General features: G+C 48.8%; 1 protein-coding gene and 1 pseudogene across 10 annotated transcripts in view; both read left to right on the forward strand.

Moving 5' to 3' along the window:
• The window catches only part of ATP2B2 (ATPase plasma membrane Ca2+ transporting 2), a 503,137-nt gene that overhangs the window by 464,354 nt on the left and 22,980 nt on the right, over positions 1-15,803 (forward strand). For all 10 annotated transcript variants that reach the window (XM_066352101.1, XM_066352092.1, XM_066352093.1 and 7 more), the window contains 4 exons: positions 3,268-3,509; positions 5,059-5,293; positions 13,776-13,955; positions 14,152-14,239. In XM_066352101.1, coding sequence (XP_066208198.1) covers positions 3,268-3,509; positions 5,059-5,293; positions 13,776-13,955; positions 14,152-14,239 — 745 coding nt within the window. The remainder of the gene's footprint in view (positions 1-3,267; positions 3,510-5,058; positions 5,294-13,775; positions 13,956-14,151; positions 14,240-15,803) is intronic.
• LOC136382640 (small nucleolar RNA U3) lies at positions 2,936-3,016 on the forward strand (annotated as a pseudogene).

Raw genomic sequence — 15,803 nt, forward strand, 5'->3', positions numbered from 1 at the left:
ATAGTGTAGAAATGAAAACCTTTAATCCAATATACAAACAAGGAAGTCTCTGATACAAAGTCACTTAGGGTGGGAAAGTCACTTAGGTTATAACGACCCTGCCTGCTTACAGCCTGTGCCCCACACCCAATGCAAACTATAAGCAAGTAAACCTATATATCATATTTACAAACTTATCTGACCAACAAATACCCTAACAAAAATGAATAAATTGCAGGCGATCAATAGTAGAGTAGGTGAAGCAGAGTATCAAATCAACAATTTGGAAAAAAGGAGACAGAAAACACCCAATAAGAACAGCAAAAAGGAAAAAGAATCCAAAAAAGTGCAGATAGTATAAGGAGCCTCTAGGACAAACTCAAGTGTACCAACATTCTCATCATGGGGTGCGAGAGGGCGAAGAGAAAGAGCAAGAAATTGAAAACCTATTTGAAAAAATAATGACAGAAAACTTCCCTAACCTGATGAAGGAAATAGACATACCAAGTCCAAAACTGCAGAGAGTTCTAAACAAGATGAACCCAAAGAGGCCCACACCAAGACACATCACAATTAAAATGCCAAAGGTTAAAGACAAAGAGAGAATCTTAAAAGCAGCAAGAAATAAGCAGTAGGTTAGCATAAGACTGTCAGCTGATTTCTCAACAGAAACTGCAGGCCAGAAGGGATTAGCATGAAATATTCAAAGCCATGAAAATCAAGGACCTATTACCAAGATTACTCTACCCAGCAGAACTATTGTTTAGAATCAAAGGACATATAAAGAGCTTCCCAGAAAAGAACAAGGTAAGGGAGTTCATCACCACCAAAACAGTATTACAAGAAATGCTAAAGGGTCTTCTTTAAGAAAAAAGAAAAAAAATGATAAAAAAAAAATATATGAATACTAAACAGCCATAAAAAAAAAAAAGAATAAAATCTTACCATTTGTGACAACATGGATGGACCTAGATGGTATTATGCTAAGTGACATAAGTCAGTCAGAGACAGACAAATACTATATGATCTCACTTATATGTAGAATCTAAAGAACAATATAAACAAACAAACAAAACAGAAACAGACTCATAGATTCAGAGAACAGACTGATGATTGGCAGATGGAAGGGATGCTGGGGAACTGGGTAAAAAAAGGTGAAAGGATTAAGAAGTACAGGTTGATGCCTGACCAGTGGTGGCCTAGGATTCTGAAGACCCAGTTTCGAAACCCCGAGATTGCTGGCTTGAGCATGGGATCATCAGCATGACTCCATGGTCTCCAGCTTGAGCTCAAAGGTTGCTGACTTGAGCCCAAGGTTGCTGGCTTGAGCAAGGGGTCACTGTTTCAGCTGGAGCCCTGGGTCAAGGCACATATGAGAAGCAATCGATGAACAACTAAAGTGCTGCAAATACAAGTTGGTGCTTCTCATCTCTCTTCCTTCCTCTCTCTCTCTCTGTCTTTGTCTCTCTCTCTCTCTAAAAAAAAGAAGTACAGGTTGGTAGTTACAAAAGAGTCATGAGACCTTGGCCAAGTAGCTCAATTTGTTACAGTGTCATCCTAATACACCAAGGTTGCAGGTTTGATCTCAGATCAGGACACATACAAGAATCAACCGTTGAATACATAAATAAGTGAAGCAATAAACTAATGTTTCTCTCTCCCTTTCTTTCTCTCTCTCTCTCTCTCTCTCTCTCTCTAAAAATCAATGAATTGAAAAAAATAGTCATGGGGATATAAAGTGCAGCATAGGGAATATAGTCAATAATTTTGTAATAACTATATAGGGTGCTGGTTGGGTACTAGAAATATCAGGGGTGCCACTTTGTAAAATATGATTGACTAACAGCCCTGGCCAGTTGGCTCAGTGGTAGAGCGTCGGCCTGGCATGCAGAAGTCCTGGGTTCAATTCCCGGCCAGGGCACACAGGAGAAGCGCCCATCTGCTTCTCCACCCCTCCCCCCTCTCCTTCCTCTCTGTCTCTCTCTTCCCCTCCCACAGCCAAAGCTCCATTGGAGCAAAGATGGCCTGGGCACTGAGGATGGCTCCATGGCCTCTGCCTCAGGCGCTAGACTGGCTCTGGTTGCAACAGAGCGACGCCCCGGATGGGCAGAGCATCGCCCCCTGGTGGGCGTGCCGGGTGCATCCCAGTCCGGCGCATGCGGGAATCTGTCTGACTGCCTCCCCGTTTCCAGCTTCAGAAAAAAATACCAAAAAAAATAAAAATGATTGTCTAACCATTATGCTGTACACCCAAAACCAATACAAAATCATATTGAATATAAATGGTAATAAAAAAATATTGTTAAGAATTTGTAACTTTCTTAGGTGATTCTGGGTGCAGCCAGGATGGAAAATCACGAGTCCACACTGATACCAGCCTGGCTTAGTTACAGCAGACCAAGAGAGTTACTGGATGATCCCGGAGGCAGGGACGTAGGGAATAGCATCCCTACTGATGGTGAGACGAGGCAGGTAGAGCTCTGCCCTGGTCAGGATTCAGACCTCTTTGAAAGTGCTGTGAGCTGAATTGTGTCCTCCCCAAATTCATATATTGAAGTCCTAACTCCTACTATATTTGGAGATAGGGGCTTTCTTTAAAGAGCTGATAAGGGTGAGCCCTCATCCAATATGACTGGTGTCCTTATAAGAAGAGGGGATTAGGACACAGACATGTATAGAGGGAAGACGTGTGAAGACACGGGAGAAGACAGCCACCTGCAATCCAAGGAGAGAGGCCTTGGAAGAAAACAATGTTGCTGACACTTGGATCTCAGACTTCTGGCCTCCAGAACTGTGGAAAAATAAATTTCCATTGTTTAAAAAAAAAAAAAAAAGAATAAAGACACACCAGGTAATGATGAATGCTAAATTTAAGATAGAGGTTTTTCTGGAACAAGGAGTGGATTATGCAGATGGAGAGAGACACACAGGGGATTCAACTTTACATCTTATTTTCAAGACTCTACTTTCAGGGATCATTTCTATAGTTCATTACATCTTGTTTTCCTTCTTAAGGAAAAATGTGGAGCAAATACGCCATAATATTCAGGTTCCACAAGCTGGATGGTGGGTTATACAACTGCTGGTCTTAGTGTCCTCTACCAGGTTTTTATGTTTCAAATAGCTCATACTTTTTTGAAAAGTTGATCTTGCACAATTCCTTGCATCTGGAGCCTAGGATTATGTCTGGGATGCAGAGGGCTGAGGGTGCAGGGGGAGGGCAAAGGGCTTGGTGAGGGGCCCACAGAGGCAGCCCTCCTATGAGTCCCCCCACCTCTCTCCTCACAGCCTCCAGAGAAGGAGGGCGCCCTGCCTCGGCAGGTGGGCAACAAGACTGAGTGCGGCCTGCTGGGCTTCGTGCTGGACCTGAAGCAGGACTACGAGCCCGTGCGCTGCCAGATGCCGGAGGAGAAGCTGTACAAAGTGTACACATTCAACTCCGTGCGCAAGTCCATGAGCACAGTCATCAAGCTGCCAGACGAGAGCTTCCGCATGTACAGCAAGGGCGCCTCTGAGATCCTGCTCAAGAAGTAGGTGGCACAGTGAGTGGGCATGGGGCCCGGGGAGCCAAGGACCATGAGGTGGCACAGCTCAGACTGTCCTGTAGGCCCAGCCAGAGGAGCCATCTGGCACACACAGGCTCAGAAAGAACCCTGCCCGCCATCTCACAGCAAGACCACTTCCAGGGCCCCTTGCCCAGTGCCTTTTCCATTATTTACTTTTAAAAATTCCTGTAGAATCCCCCTCCTCCTCCTCCTTCTCTCTTAGTAGGAAGTTCTACATATTATCACTGTTAGATCTATTTCATTTCCCTTAAAATAAAGTTGATTGATGGTCGTGATTATCACTGTTAGCCAGTCTCCTTTGACTCCATGTACCAGAAATAAGCCCAGAGAACTAAGCAAATCACTCCCCTACTCTGGGTCTCAGTTTCCTCACTTGTACCTTAAAGGGATTGGTCTAGCCTAGTGGTCCTGAACCCTGGCTACACCCTTGAATCTCTCCAGGGAGCTTTTAAGAAACCATTAATTCTGCCCTGGCCAGATAGCTCAGTTGGTTAGAGCACCATCCCAATGCACAAAGGTGTGGGTTCGATTCCCAGTCAGGGCATATACAGGAACAGATCATTATTTCTATCACTCTCTCTCTCTATCTCTCTCTCTAAAATCAATCAATCAACCAATAAAAAAAAGAAACCATCGATTCCTGGACTCACCTCAGACAAACTGAATTGGAATCTCTGGGGTTCAGCTCATTCATGGGTATTTATTTATTCAATGTTCCCCCACACCATTCTAATGTGCAAGCAGGGTCAAGAGCCACTAGCCTAAGTTTTATGCTCTTCGAAAGCCATTTTAGCTGTGGAACTATTTTTTAAGATGAAACCTTGTGAATATAAAATAGATCAAAGTATACCTGCTCTTACTGAGTGGACTGGGGCAGATATTAAAAGCCTGCCTGGGGCCCTGACCTGTTGGCTCAGCCGTAGAGCGTCGGCCTGGCGTGCGGGGGACCCGGGTTCGATTCCTGGCCAGGGCACATAGGAGAAGCGCCCATTTGCTTCTCCACCACCCCCCCTCCTTCCTCTCTGTCTGTCTCTTCCCCTCCCGCAGCCATTGGAGCAAAGATGGCCCGGGCGCTGGGGATGGCTCCTTGGCCTCTGCCCCAGGCGCTAGAGTGGCTCTGGTCTCGGCAGAGCGACGCCCCAGAGGGGCAGAGCATCGCCCCCTGGTGGGCAGAGCGTCGCCCCTGGTGGGCGTGCCGGGTGGATCCCGGTCAGGCGCATGCGGGAGTCTGTCTGACTGTCTCTCCCTGTTTCCAGCTTCAGAAAAATACAAAAAAAAAAAAAAAAAGCCTGCCTGATTTCTTTTTGGCTGGTCCCTATTTCATCCCTGCCTGGGGCCCATGAGACCTGGGCCAGCCCTGAAGCATTATGTGAAATGGACTGGACAGGCACTGGATGATCCACCACGGCCAGCTGGGCATCACTGGGGAAGGGGAGGGTGAAGGAGCTAGTCAGAGAGAAGATTCTCGGGCCCTTGGCTGGACCTTACCCAGCTTCATCCTGCCCTCCTCCAGGTGCTGCAAAATCCTTAGTGCGGCAGGTGAGGCCCGGGTCTTCCGGCCCCGTGACCGGGACGAAATGGTGAAGAAGGTGATCGAGCCCATGGCCTGTGATGGGCTCCGCACCATCTGTGTGGCCTACCGTGACTTCCCCAGCAGCCCCGAGCCCGACTGGGATAATGAGAACGACATCCTGAATGACCTCACCTGCATCTGCGTGGTGGGCATCGAGGACCCTGTGCGGCCTGAGGTAGGTACCACCAGCAGGTCAGGGAAGAGGGTCGAGGCCGGGAGTCTAGTCGGCTGGGTGACCTGGCAGAAGTCGTCTCACCTCTCTGAACCTCAGTTACCCTGTGATGCCCCCAGCATCTCCTCTTTACCTGCTCTTAAACATTCAGACTCATCAGACCAGCATAGGCCAAACTTGGCATCGATTTCCCCAGGTTATAAAGCAGAACCCACAGCCTGCCAGCAGACCTGGTGCCATTCACCCAACCACCCTCCCCTCCCCCACCCCCCCAGGGACAGGTGTGAGGGCTGCCCTGCCTTAGAAGCCCTTACCCCACAGGAGCCAGTATCTCCTGTAACAGATTCATAGGCCCAGATCCCTAGGTCCCTGCAAAGGAGATGGCCAGTAACAAAAGTCACCAGACTCAGGAAAACCCCAAGTGTGGTGTCTCCATCAGTATTTAGAGTTCTCCCCATCCAGTTCCAGTTTACCGATCATCTCACACTTGCCAGCTTGCCTGGATCACAGCTGATAGTCTACATTTATCAGATTTCCAGGGGAACAGAGCTAGCAAGTTAGCAGAAGGTCAGATTCTGTAGAAGGGAAGGAGAATGACAACACTATACTCCTCCCCATAAGGAGCAAAGGAGGTGAGGTACTAAGCACATCTAATGTGATACTCAGCTTACAATAGGTCGTGATACTCAGCTTACAATAGGTCTTCAGTCTCCTTTTGCTGAATTTGGCCCAAAAATTCAGCACTGGGGATTTGCAGGGTCAGGAAGGATGGGACGTGGGTGGTTAGTCAGGCTGCCCAGACCAGCAAGAGGTTGTGGGGAAAGGAAAAAGCTACTCCATGTCTCCAAATCACAGATGTGGACAGACACAGCGAGTCAACTTACCCCATAGGGCCCAGAAGGCAGAACCCAGGACACAAGGCAAAGCATAGGAAAAGCATAGGAGGGGTTGGCCTTCCCCTCCTCCAAGGACTAACACAGCCCCTGTGTCCAGGCCTCATTCCCTGGCCAGGCCCCAGCTGAGTCCAGATTGGCCATGGCTGTAGGATTTGGTTACAGTGCCCCAGAGGCCACCTTCGTCCACCAATGGCAACTTCAGTCTTCACCACGTGCCCTCACTCTATTTTCTGGGGGCTCTAGCCATTCTCTGCTCCTTTTGGAACCTCTGTTTTCTTTCAAGTGAAAGGGAATAGACAAGATGCTCGCCAAGTTTCTACCCCAATGTTGGTTCCAAAGACCAAAAGAAACAAGAAGGTCACAAACGCGGACTTTCACAGGGAGAAGGGTCAACGGGCATCAGACAGACCCGGGATCCAGAGTCCTAGCATTACTAGCTGTGTGACCTTATACCAGTTACCTAACCTCTCTAAGCCTCCATTTCCTCATTTTTAAATGAGATAATAATAGTATTCTTCACACACACACACACACACACACACACACACACTGTAAAGCATTAGATCATGTACATACAAGCAACAGGCAGGGTGTCCGGCACAAGACAGGTGGTCCATAAATGTGGGTCCCCTTCCTTTCTGCCCTTCCCCAGTAGATTCATTATTCTGAGTCCAATGACACATAACAGCCCCTAATACAAAGCCTAACTTATAGAAGTTGCTTGTGTTTGTGAAAGGAATGAATGAGAATAGATGGGACTTGAACCCCAGTCTTCTACCACTGCACCTTACACACACATACAAGCTTCCTCCTCCCACCCAGAACCTAAAACAGCAAAGGCAGTTAGTGCCCTGGTGCTTGGCACAGAGCCCTCATGTGTTTGCCTGCCGCCTGCTTCTGTCCCTGAACAGACAAGCCAGTGTTCAGCCCCTGTGGGATGCCTGCTCATTGCCAGCTACTAATGGGTTCAGGCTTCGCCATGATCTGTTATCTCCTTACATGACACAGAGACTTGTCCCTGCACCGTGCATGAGGCCAGCCTGTGGCTCCCCTGTCCTTCCCACCCCCAGACTGCCCCTCCAGCCTCACACACCCAGAGTTCCCGGCTCATCACCCTGCCTTGAAACACTCCTGAGGTGAGGGGAAAGCAGCATCAGACACACACTCTTTTGGCCAGGACTGCAGTAATAAGAAATGTACTTTATGTCATGACTCAGTAAACTCACTCAGTAAAACAAAAATGAGGCTCTCACAATGGAATATGATGCACTAAAGTATTTCCCATTCTCTTGTATTTCTTTCTTTTCTAAATATTGATCACCACCCACTAAACTGATTTCACAATCCACTAAAGAGGGAGGGGGGCCTGAGGAGACTGGCAGGTGTAGTTTTTTATTTTTTATTTTTTAGGCTAAGTAATTTATGCATGTGGAGACAAATTCAGAAAGTTCCATCACACAGACAGGGCAAGGTAGCTCCCATGCCACCCCCGGTTCCCTGGTTCCTACCTGAGAGGTAGCCACCCCCATCAGTTTCTTGGATGACCCTTGGAGAATATCTGTGCCTACAGGGAGTGGGTCTGTGTCAAGTTCTCCTGGGCAACCTTGAGGCCGGCCGGAGTGGAAACAGCCTAGATTACCTCTAACCTCCTCTAAGCATGTTCAGATTCATTTTGCAGCTGCCACAGGAAAACTAACTCTGTCTTCTCTGAATTTCCCCATCTGTCAAAGGGGCAAGTCTCAGATTGCCTTCCTCCCTGAAGAAGACAAAGGACAGAATAGATAAAAAACAGCCTGACCAGGTGGTGGCGCAGTGGATAGAGCGTCAGTCCGGGATGCGGAGGACCAGGTTCGAGACCCCGAGGTCGCCAGCTTGAGCGCAGGCTCATCTGGCTTAAGCAAAAAGCTCACCAGCTTAGACCCAAGGTCGCTGGCTCGAGCAAGGGGTTACTCGGTCCGCTGAAGGCCCGCGGTCAAGGCACATATGAGAAAGCAATCAATGAACAACTAAGGTGTTGCAACGAAAAACTGATGATTGATGCTTCTCATCTCTCTCCGTTCCTGTCTGTCTGTCCCTATCTATCCCTCTCTCTGACTCTCTCTCTGTCCCTGAAAAAAACAAAACAAAACAAATAGATAAAAACAGGTTTGCCCCAAACCCCCACCATAGATACTACGGTGGATACATAAGGCTAATTGAAGCCAGTGCAGAGAAAGCTATCAGGAGAGTGATGGTCTGGGGTTTGCTGTGTTATCTGGGGGCGTTGGAGCCCTTGGAGTCACAGACAACGGCTGTCACCAGAAACAGCAGATGTTTGAAAGCCTTTATTTAATGAAAACAGGAAGCACCCCTTTCCTGGCTGTTTTTCCTCCGTGAGAAATATTTAGGATAATTTTAGCAAAAGAAGGAATCTTTTAAAAATTTTACAGCTATTTTATCTATGTAGAAAGCATATTTCAACCTGATAAATGCCTCTGGGGCTTGAGTTTTAATTATTTCTGGATCCTCAGTGCCCAGAACTACTAAATGTTCCATAACTGTTTGTCAAATAAATAAATGAGTGAACAACAGAAGGGAGAACTGAGAACAATTGAAGTAGGTGTCCCATTGGATTTGAGGAAGCAAGGATGGCTTTTAATGAGTAGAGAGCATTTCTCATGAAAGATGGGACATTCCAACAGATGGGACAGCACAGGCAAAGCCGAGGAGGTGGGAAGGAATGCTTAGTGTTGGGGACTAGTGAATATACCAGTTGGATTTATGAGAAAAATGCCAGAAACAGATCTTGGAGCTAACTTGTGAAGGGTTTGCACGTCCCTGTCCAAATATATTCACCCAGCTATGTATAAAATCACATGTCCCACGTCAGACTTCAGGGACTTAAGCACAGAGATGGCTCACGATGCCCCACATTACAGAGCACCCACCCTCCCGAGGCCACAGCCTACAGAAGCATCGGTGAAGGAGGAAGTGTAGATGCACAGCACACAAGAGCATGAGGCAGGACAGGACTGACGCACAACAAAGGTATCAAAGGTATCTGGTTAGGAGAGCCACTGCCCAGAAGGAAGTGGAGTATCTCAAGGTGGCCAGGAGGTTCCTCAGGTGGTTGCTCAGGAGGGTTCCAGGTCTGTCTCGAATCCCCCACATTCAAGACAGGTCACAGGCCCCTAAGATACCTGACCCGAGTTATGGTGGGGTGCCTGTCTATCCCATTACCCTAACACCAGCTCCTCCTCATGCCCAGATGCCCAATGCACCCACCCCCACATCTGCATCCACACACCCATTCTGCATCCCTCCTCTCCCCAGCAGGGGAGAACAAGCAAGGAGGATTAGGGGTGTATGCATGCAGATGCATGCATGTCACCGCATCTGCAAGCCCTGTGCTGGGTGCTTGTCACAGAGCTCTCCAACCTCACTGAAGGGTGGGGACTATCATCCCAATTTTACAGATGAGGGAAGCAAGGCTGGGGTGGGACCCCAGGGCAAAGCCCTAAGCCCTCTATCCCAAGGCAGGGAAGCTTCCACTGCACAGAGAAAAATGTAAGGCCATAGTAATTAGTTTCCTCTTTTCTCTCCCTAGCTGATTTATTTGGGAGAGAACCAGAGGATTGGGGTCCAGGCAGGCAGAGTCTAACTCCCTGAGATAGTCTTGGAAGCAGAAGTCTTTCTAAAACACGGCATCAGTCACCTCCTTCCCAGTTCAGAATATGCCACAGTGCCCAGGCCTGAGGGAGCAAGTCGCTGGTTCCAGCACCTTTGGACCTCAGGCCCGTCTTCAGCTTCACAGCCCCTCCCTCATCACCCACAGCAGTTTGTGTGCAGCACCTTTCCTTCCCTCTCTGCCTGAGCAGCTCCTGGGACAGCCTTCTGCAGCCATGACCACAATACAATACAGGAATCATCTTTGTAGCCCCTGCCAAGGCAGTGTGCCAGGCACCAGAGCCTCGGTTAGTGCTGGCTGAACAGAAGCAGTTCAAATACCTTCTCCTCCAGGAAGCTTTCACAGATTTCTCCTCCCCACCCACTTCCTCCTAAATAACAGCATCCTCTCTGTGGTCCCAGAGCCCTTTATACAGAGCTTTACTAAAGACAAAGATCTGCCTGACCAGGTGGTGGCACAGTGGATAGAGCGTCGGACTGGGATGCGGAGGACCCAGGTTTGAGACCCCGAGGTCGCCAGCTTGAGCGTGGGCTCATCTAGTTTGAGCAAAAGCTCACCAGCTTGGACCCAGGGTCGATGGCTCAGGCAAGGGGTTGCTCGGTCTGCTGAAGGCCCGCGGTCAAGGCACATATGAGAAAGCAACCAATGAACAACTAAGGTGTCGCAACAAAAAACTGATGATGGCTGCTTCTCATCTCTCTCCATTCCTGTCTGTCTGTCCCTCTCTCTGACTCTCTCTCTGTCTCTGTAAAAAAATAAATAAAATAAATAAATAAATAAAATTTTAAAAAATCAATAAATTTTTTAAAATTTTGTTTATTTATTTATTTATTTATTTATTTTACAGAGACAGAGAGAGAGTCAGAGAAAGGGATAGATAGGGACAGACAGACAGGAACGGAGAGATGAGAAGCATCAATTATTAGGGGTTTTTTTGTTGCGACACCTTAGTTGTTCATTGATTACTTTCTCATATGTGCCTTGACCGCGGGCCTTCAGCAGACCGAGCAACCCCTTGCCTGAGCCAGCAACCTTGGGTCCAAGCTGGTGAGCTTTGCTCAAACCAGACGAGCCCGCGCTCAAGCTGGCGACCTCGGGGTCTTGAACCTGGGTCCTTCCGCATCCCAGTCCGATGCTCTACCCACTGTGCCACCGCCTGGTTAGGCATCAATAAATTTTAAAAAAACAAAAAGACAAAGACCCTGCCTGCATACAACAGTACTGGTCTGACCCAGAGTAATCCCTCTCTAATCTGAAAAAAGAACAATTATGTGAAATATGTGGAAGGACACAATAGACTTGTTCCACTCTGGAGCAATCAGTCTTGAAGGCAGTGAGCACCCTGTCATCAGAGGCATTCAGGCAGAGGCCGACTGACCATCTGTCAGGAACAACTGGGAGACAATAAGCAGAGGTCAGAGTCATAATCAAGAGCTCCTTCCAACTCCAGAATCTCAAATTTCTTTGAACCAAGCATAACCTAACTTATTGCTTTCTGGGCAAGAGCCAGATAAGTCATGTGTTCCCAAAAGAACAATGGTTCCTTCCTATCCTCTGCAACAGGAGATAGGCTACAGCCATTGTGAGGACATAATCAATTGTGTAAACGGGATCTTGGACATTCCACATCCCCACTCCTTCCGGCTCCATAAAAAGAGGTGACATTTGCTATGTGAGCAGCCGCTGTGGCATGAGACAGAGACCTTGCTTGTGTGACCCCATCCCTGAGGGGGCCTGGAAATACACCTAGCGGTTGTGGTCCGCTCACCTGTGCTGGTCCCTTGATGACAGGGAGATCACTACCGCCACCATGGAGCAGGTCTCTGAGGGAACTGCAGCTGAACAGGCCTCCTTCCCTGTTCCTCGCTCCACCACAAGGTGGTTGTTCTCAGGAGTCTGGGTTTTCTCTACAAGCGTCCCTGACAGCACAGGCTGAACTTCGGCATGTCGCTGGTGGTCTGTGTAGGGGAAAGAGGGAAGCAGGGCAGGGCCAGAGGCGTGGAGACTGCGGAGAGGCTGGGCAGTGACCCCAGCTTGAGATGGTGGTGTAGAGAGGGGTGGACAGCAGCCAGGTATTTCCAAGGTCGATCCTTGTTCTCAAAATCCTGAGGGCAGAAAGGAGACAAGCAGTCAGGGCTTATCAACCGTGAGGTTTGGGGCCAACACTCTAACTCTTTGTGTTCGCTAGGGCTGCTGTAACATACCACAAAATGGCTGGCTCAAACAACAGAACTGTATTGTACACCAGTTCTGGAGGATGGAAGTCCAGGATCAGGGTGTTGGCAGGGCTGGTTCTTCCTGAAGCTGGGAGGCCAGGATCTGTTCCAGGCCTCTCCTCTGGCTTCTGGGACTCTGCTGGAAATCCCCAGCAGTCCTGGCCGCGTAGCAGCATACCCCGATCTCTGCCTTCTTCCTGTATGTGTGTTATGTCCACATTTCCCCGCTTTCTGAGGACACCACCCTAATGACCCTAATGATCTCGTCTTAACTTGATTACTTCTATAAAGACCTTATCTCCAAGAAAGGTCACATCCTGAGGTCTTGAGGGTGAGAATTTCAATGTATCTTTGGGGGACATATTTCAGCCCAAAACAGTCTTCAAACTCTTAGCAGTGGGTGGGACTCAGGCCCTCCAGGCCTGAGATTCTAAAGAGCTTTGGACCTTCAGTACACAGGATTTTCTGCCCTTGACATGTCCTCTCCTGCTCAAAAAAAAAGTTTTTGCAGCAAATATTGCCTTATATTTTATTATTGGTCACTGGCCATGGGTAAAAATTTTGTTCAGTTGATCTGTGTCTGTAATGTTGACTTGTGTTCCGGCAGCTCCAGGCTGATTTTTACATCCTAATCGCTGGCCAAATCTACAGCTCTGCATAGGGCTGGGAACTAGCTATGGGGACAGTGGTGAGTCCTTGCTGGTTTCTGATTGGCTACCTCTGCTCTGGCCTCATTGGCCCAGATGTCACTCTATCATTACAGAAAGGGCAGGAGGCAATTCTTACTCTTACAGGGAAATGTCATATTTTACATGAAACAAATCATTTGCACTTATTCTAAGCCAGGGGTCCCCAAACTTTTTACACAAGGGGCCAGTTAACTGTCCCTCAGACTGTTGGAGGGCTGGACTATAAAAAAAACTATGAACAAATCCCTATGCACACTGCACATATCTTATTTTAAAGTAAAAAAACAAAACGGGAACAAATACAATATTTAAAGTAAAGAACAAGTAAATTTAAATCAACAAACTGACCAGTATTTCAATGGGAACTATGCTCCTCTCACTGACCACCAAGGAAAGAGGCGCCCCTTCTGGAAGTCCGGCGGGGGCCGGATAAATGGCCTCAGGGGGCCGCATGCGGCCCGCGGGCCGTAGTTTGGGGACCCCTGTTCTAAGTCAATGTCGCATTCTCTAAATGCCCCCAAATGCAATGCCTCCCCTCACAAAAAAAAAAACCCTGAAACACATAAACATGCTTATCATTGACTTTGCAGGAAATGTGCATGTTGATAAAGCAGAGACAAGATCCTGTGCAGTAGTAGAGTATTCTGTACAGTCACCTAGGGCCAGGTCTGAGAGAGTGTTTATAGAGCTTTCTCAAAGTCCTTGCCCACGTCTGGATAGCATTAGTTTCATCCTAAGGATGGACTATCATGGTTGATAAGTGGCAGCTGCCTGGGACTTTACAGGGAAGAATTCTGAGACCACATCAGTATTCAATCAGAGGGTGCTGCAGTTGATTAACAATGCCTGCCATAGGCACAGCAATGGTGGAGATGGTCTATGTGCCACTAGTATCCTGGTCATCAAGGCACTTTACAGTGGAGCTGCCTGTGAGCAGGGCTCACTCTGGAATCCATGAAGGCAGGGAGGACCTCCTCAAGGTGGTGCCCACCCAATGGCTCCTGCCTTCCTACCCAGGTTCCAGAAGCCATCCGAAAGTGCCAACGAGCAGGCATCACAGTCCGCATGGTCACTGGCGACAATATCAACACAGCCCGGGCTATTGCCATCAAGTGTGGCATCATCCATCCTGGGGAGGACTTTCTGTGCCTTGAGGGCAAGGAGTTCAACCAGAGGATCCGCAATGAGAAGGGGGAGGTATGTGGACTTGTGCAAAGGGTCTTCAGAAGTATGAGCTTGGATGGGGGGCTGGGAGGCATGGGTGCTGCATGATTGTCCAGAAGCCAGCCAATGTTCAAGGGCCCGGTGACTCTAGGCAAGCCCCTTCCTTTCTCTGGGCCTCAGTTTCTCTCCCTGAACCCACCGACCCACCCCCTCCTGCATCCCTCTCCAGATTGAGCAGGAGCGAATCGACAAGATCTGGCCAAAGCTGCGGGTGCTGGCTCGCTCCTCCCCCACGGACAAGCATACCCTGGTCAAAGGTAAGACTTGGGTGGGCCTTCCTGCCTGGCACCTGCAGCTATTTTCCAGGACAAAAGAGCTTATGCCTGGGGCTCCCCTTAAGACACCCTGGAGGCCTCTTAAGGGCCACAGTGAGATGAGGAGGTTATGGATCTTCTCTCTGGGCTTCACCTCCTATAGGAAGCAATGCAGCTGCCTATCTAGGGGCCAAAACTCATGGTCCGAGGACTGAATGGGGCCCACACACGTTTTACTTGAGTGGTACAATGCCTTCTTTGTGTTGAATTTGAATGAATTTATATAGACCCTGCCCTCTCACATTTAAGACCATCTATTGTCTCACACTCAGCCCACTTCATTTATGTTCTGTCTGGCATCAGAGCTTGGGAATTTGATACCTCTCATCTGCTTGGTCTCTGAGGCTCCTAACCAACATCTGTAACCAGGACCTTGAGGATGGGCTGTCCTAGGAAGAGCAACCTGAGAGATGAGGCCAACAGCCAGCATCCTTCTCCTTCTGTGTCTCCCTCCAGAGAGAGGGCACATCCCCTGCTGAGCCCACCCAAGTGGCCAGATGCTGGGCACTTTCAGAGTCACACAGCCCTGGGTTCAAATCCTGGCTCTGCTACTCACTTGCTCTGTGTCCTTGGACAAGTTCCTCTCGCTCTAGGACTCAATTTTTCCCTCTGTAAAATGGCCGAACAGGGAAGGCTTCTGGCTGAGGTCATCCCTAGGACATCTTGGATTCCTTTCCCAGAGGACATTAACAGAGGCAGATCTGGCCTGGGAACAGAAATACAGAACCCCAGAACTGCATATACTCAAGCAGGAGAGCCCCAATCCATCCCCATTTTTTAATTGATTTTAGAAAGAGAGGAAGAGAGAGAGAGAGAGAGAGAGAGAGAGAGAGAGAGAAACATTGATTTGTTGTTCCACTTGTGCTGGCAGTCATTGGCTGATTCTTGCATGTGCCCTGACCAGGGATCAAACCCACAACCTTGGTGTATTGGGACGACACTCTAACCAACTGAGTTACCGGGCCAGGGCCATCACCATTTCTTTCTTTTTTTTTTTTCCTCAAGCTGGAAACGGGGAGGCAGTCAGACAGACTCCCGCATGCGCCCGACCGGGATCCACCGGGCAGGCCCACCAGGGGGTGATGCTCTGCCCATCTGAGGCGTTGCTCTGTTGCAACCAGAGCCATTCTAGCGCCTGAGGCAGAGGCCACAGAGCCATCCTGAGCGCCCTGGCCAACTTTGCTCCAGTGGAGCCTCGGCTGCGGGAGGGGAACAGAGAGATAGAGAGGAAGGAGAGGGAGAGGAGTGGAGAAGCAGATGGGCACTTCTCCTGTGTGCCCTGGCCAGGAATCGAACCCAGGACTTCCGCACGCCAGGCTGACACTCTACTACTGAGCCAACCGGCCAGGGCTCCATCACCATTTCTTATTCAGTCACCCATTCATTCATTCACTCATTGTCTTGATAAATGTTTATTGAGGATCTACTATGTGCTGGGCCCTCCCCTTGGCAGCCATGGCCTTTCCCTCTTGGAATTCATGGTCCAGGTTCCATCCAGCAGATATTA

Source organism: Saccopteryx leptura, chromosome 10 (assembly GCF_036850995.1).
Source record: "Saccopteryx leptura isolate mSacLep1 chromosome 10, mSacLep1_pri_phased_curated, whole genome shotgun sequence".
NCBI classification, from domain to species: Eukaryota; Metazoa; Chordata; class Mammalia; order Chiroptera; family Emballonuridae; genus Saccopteryx; species Saccopteryx leptura.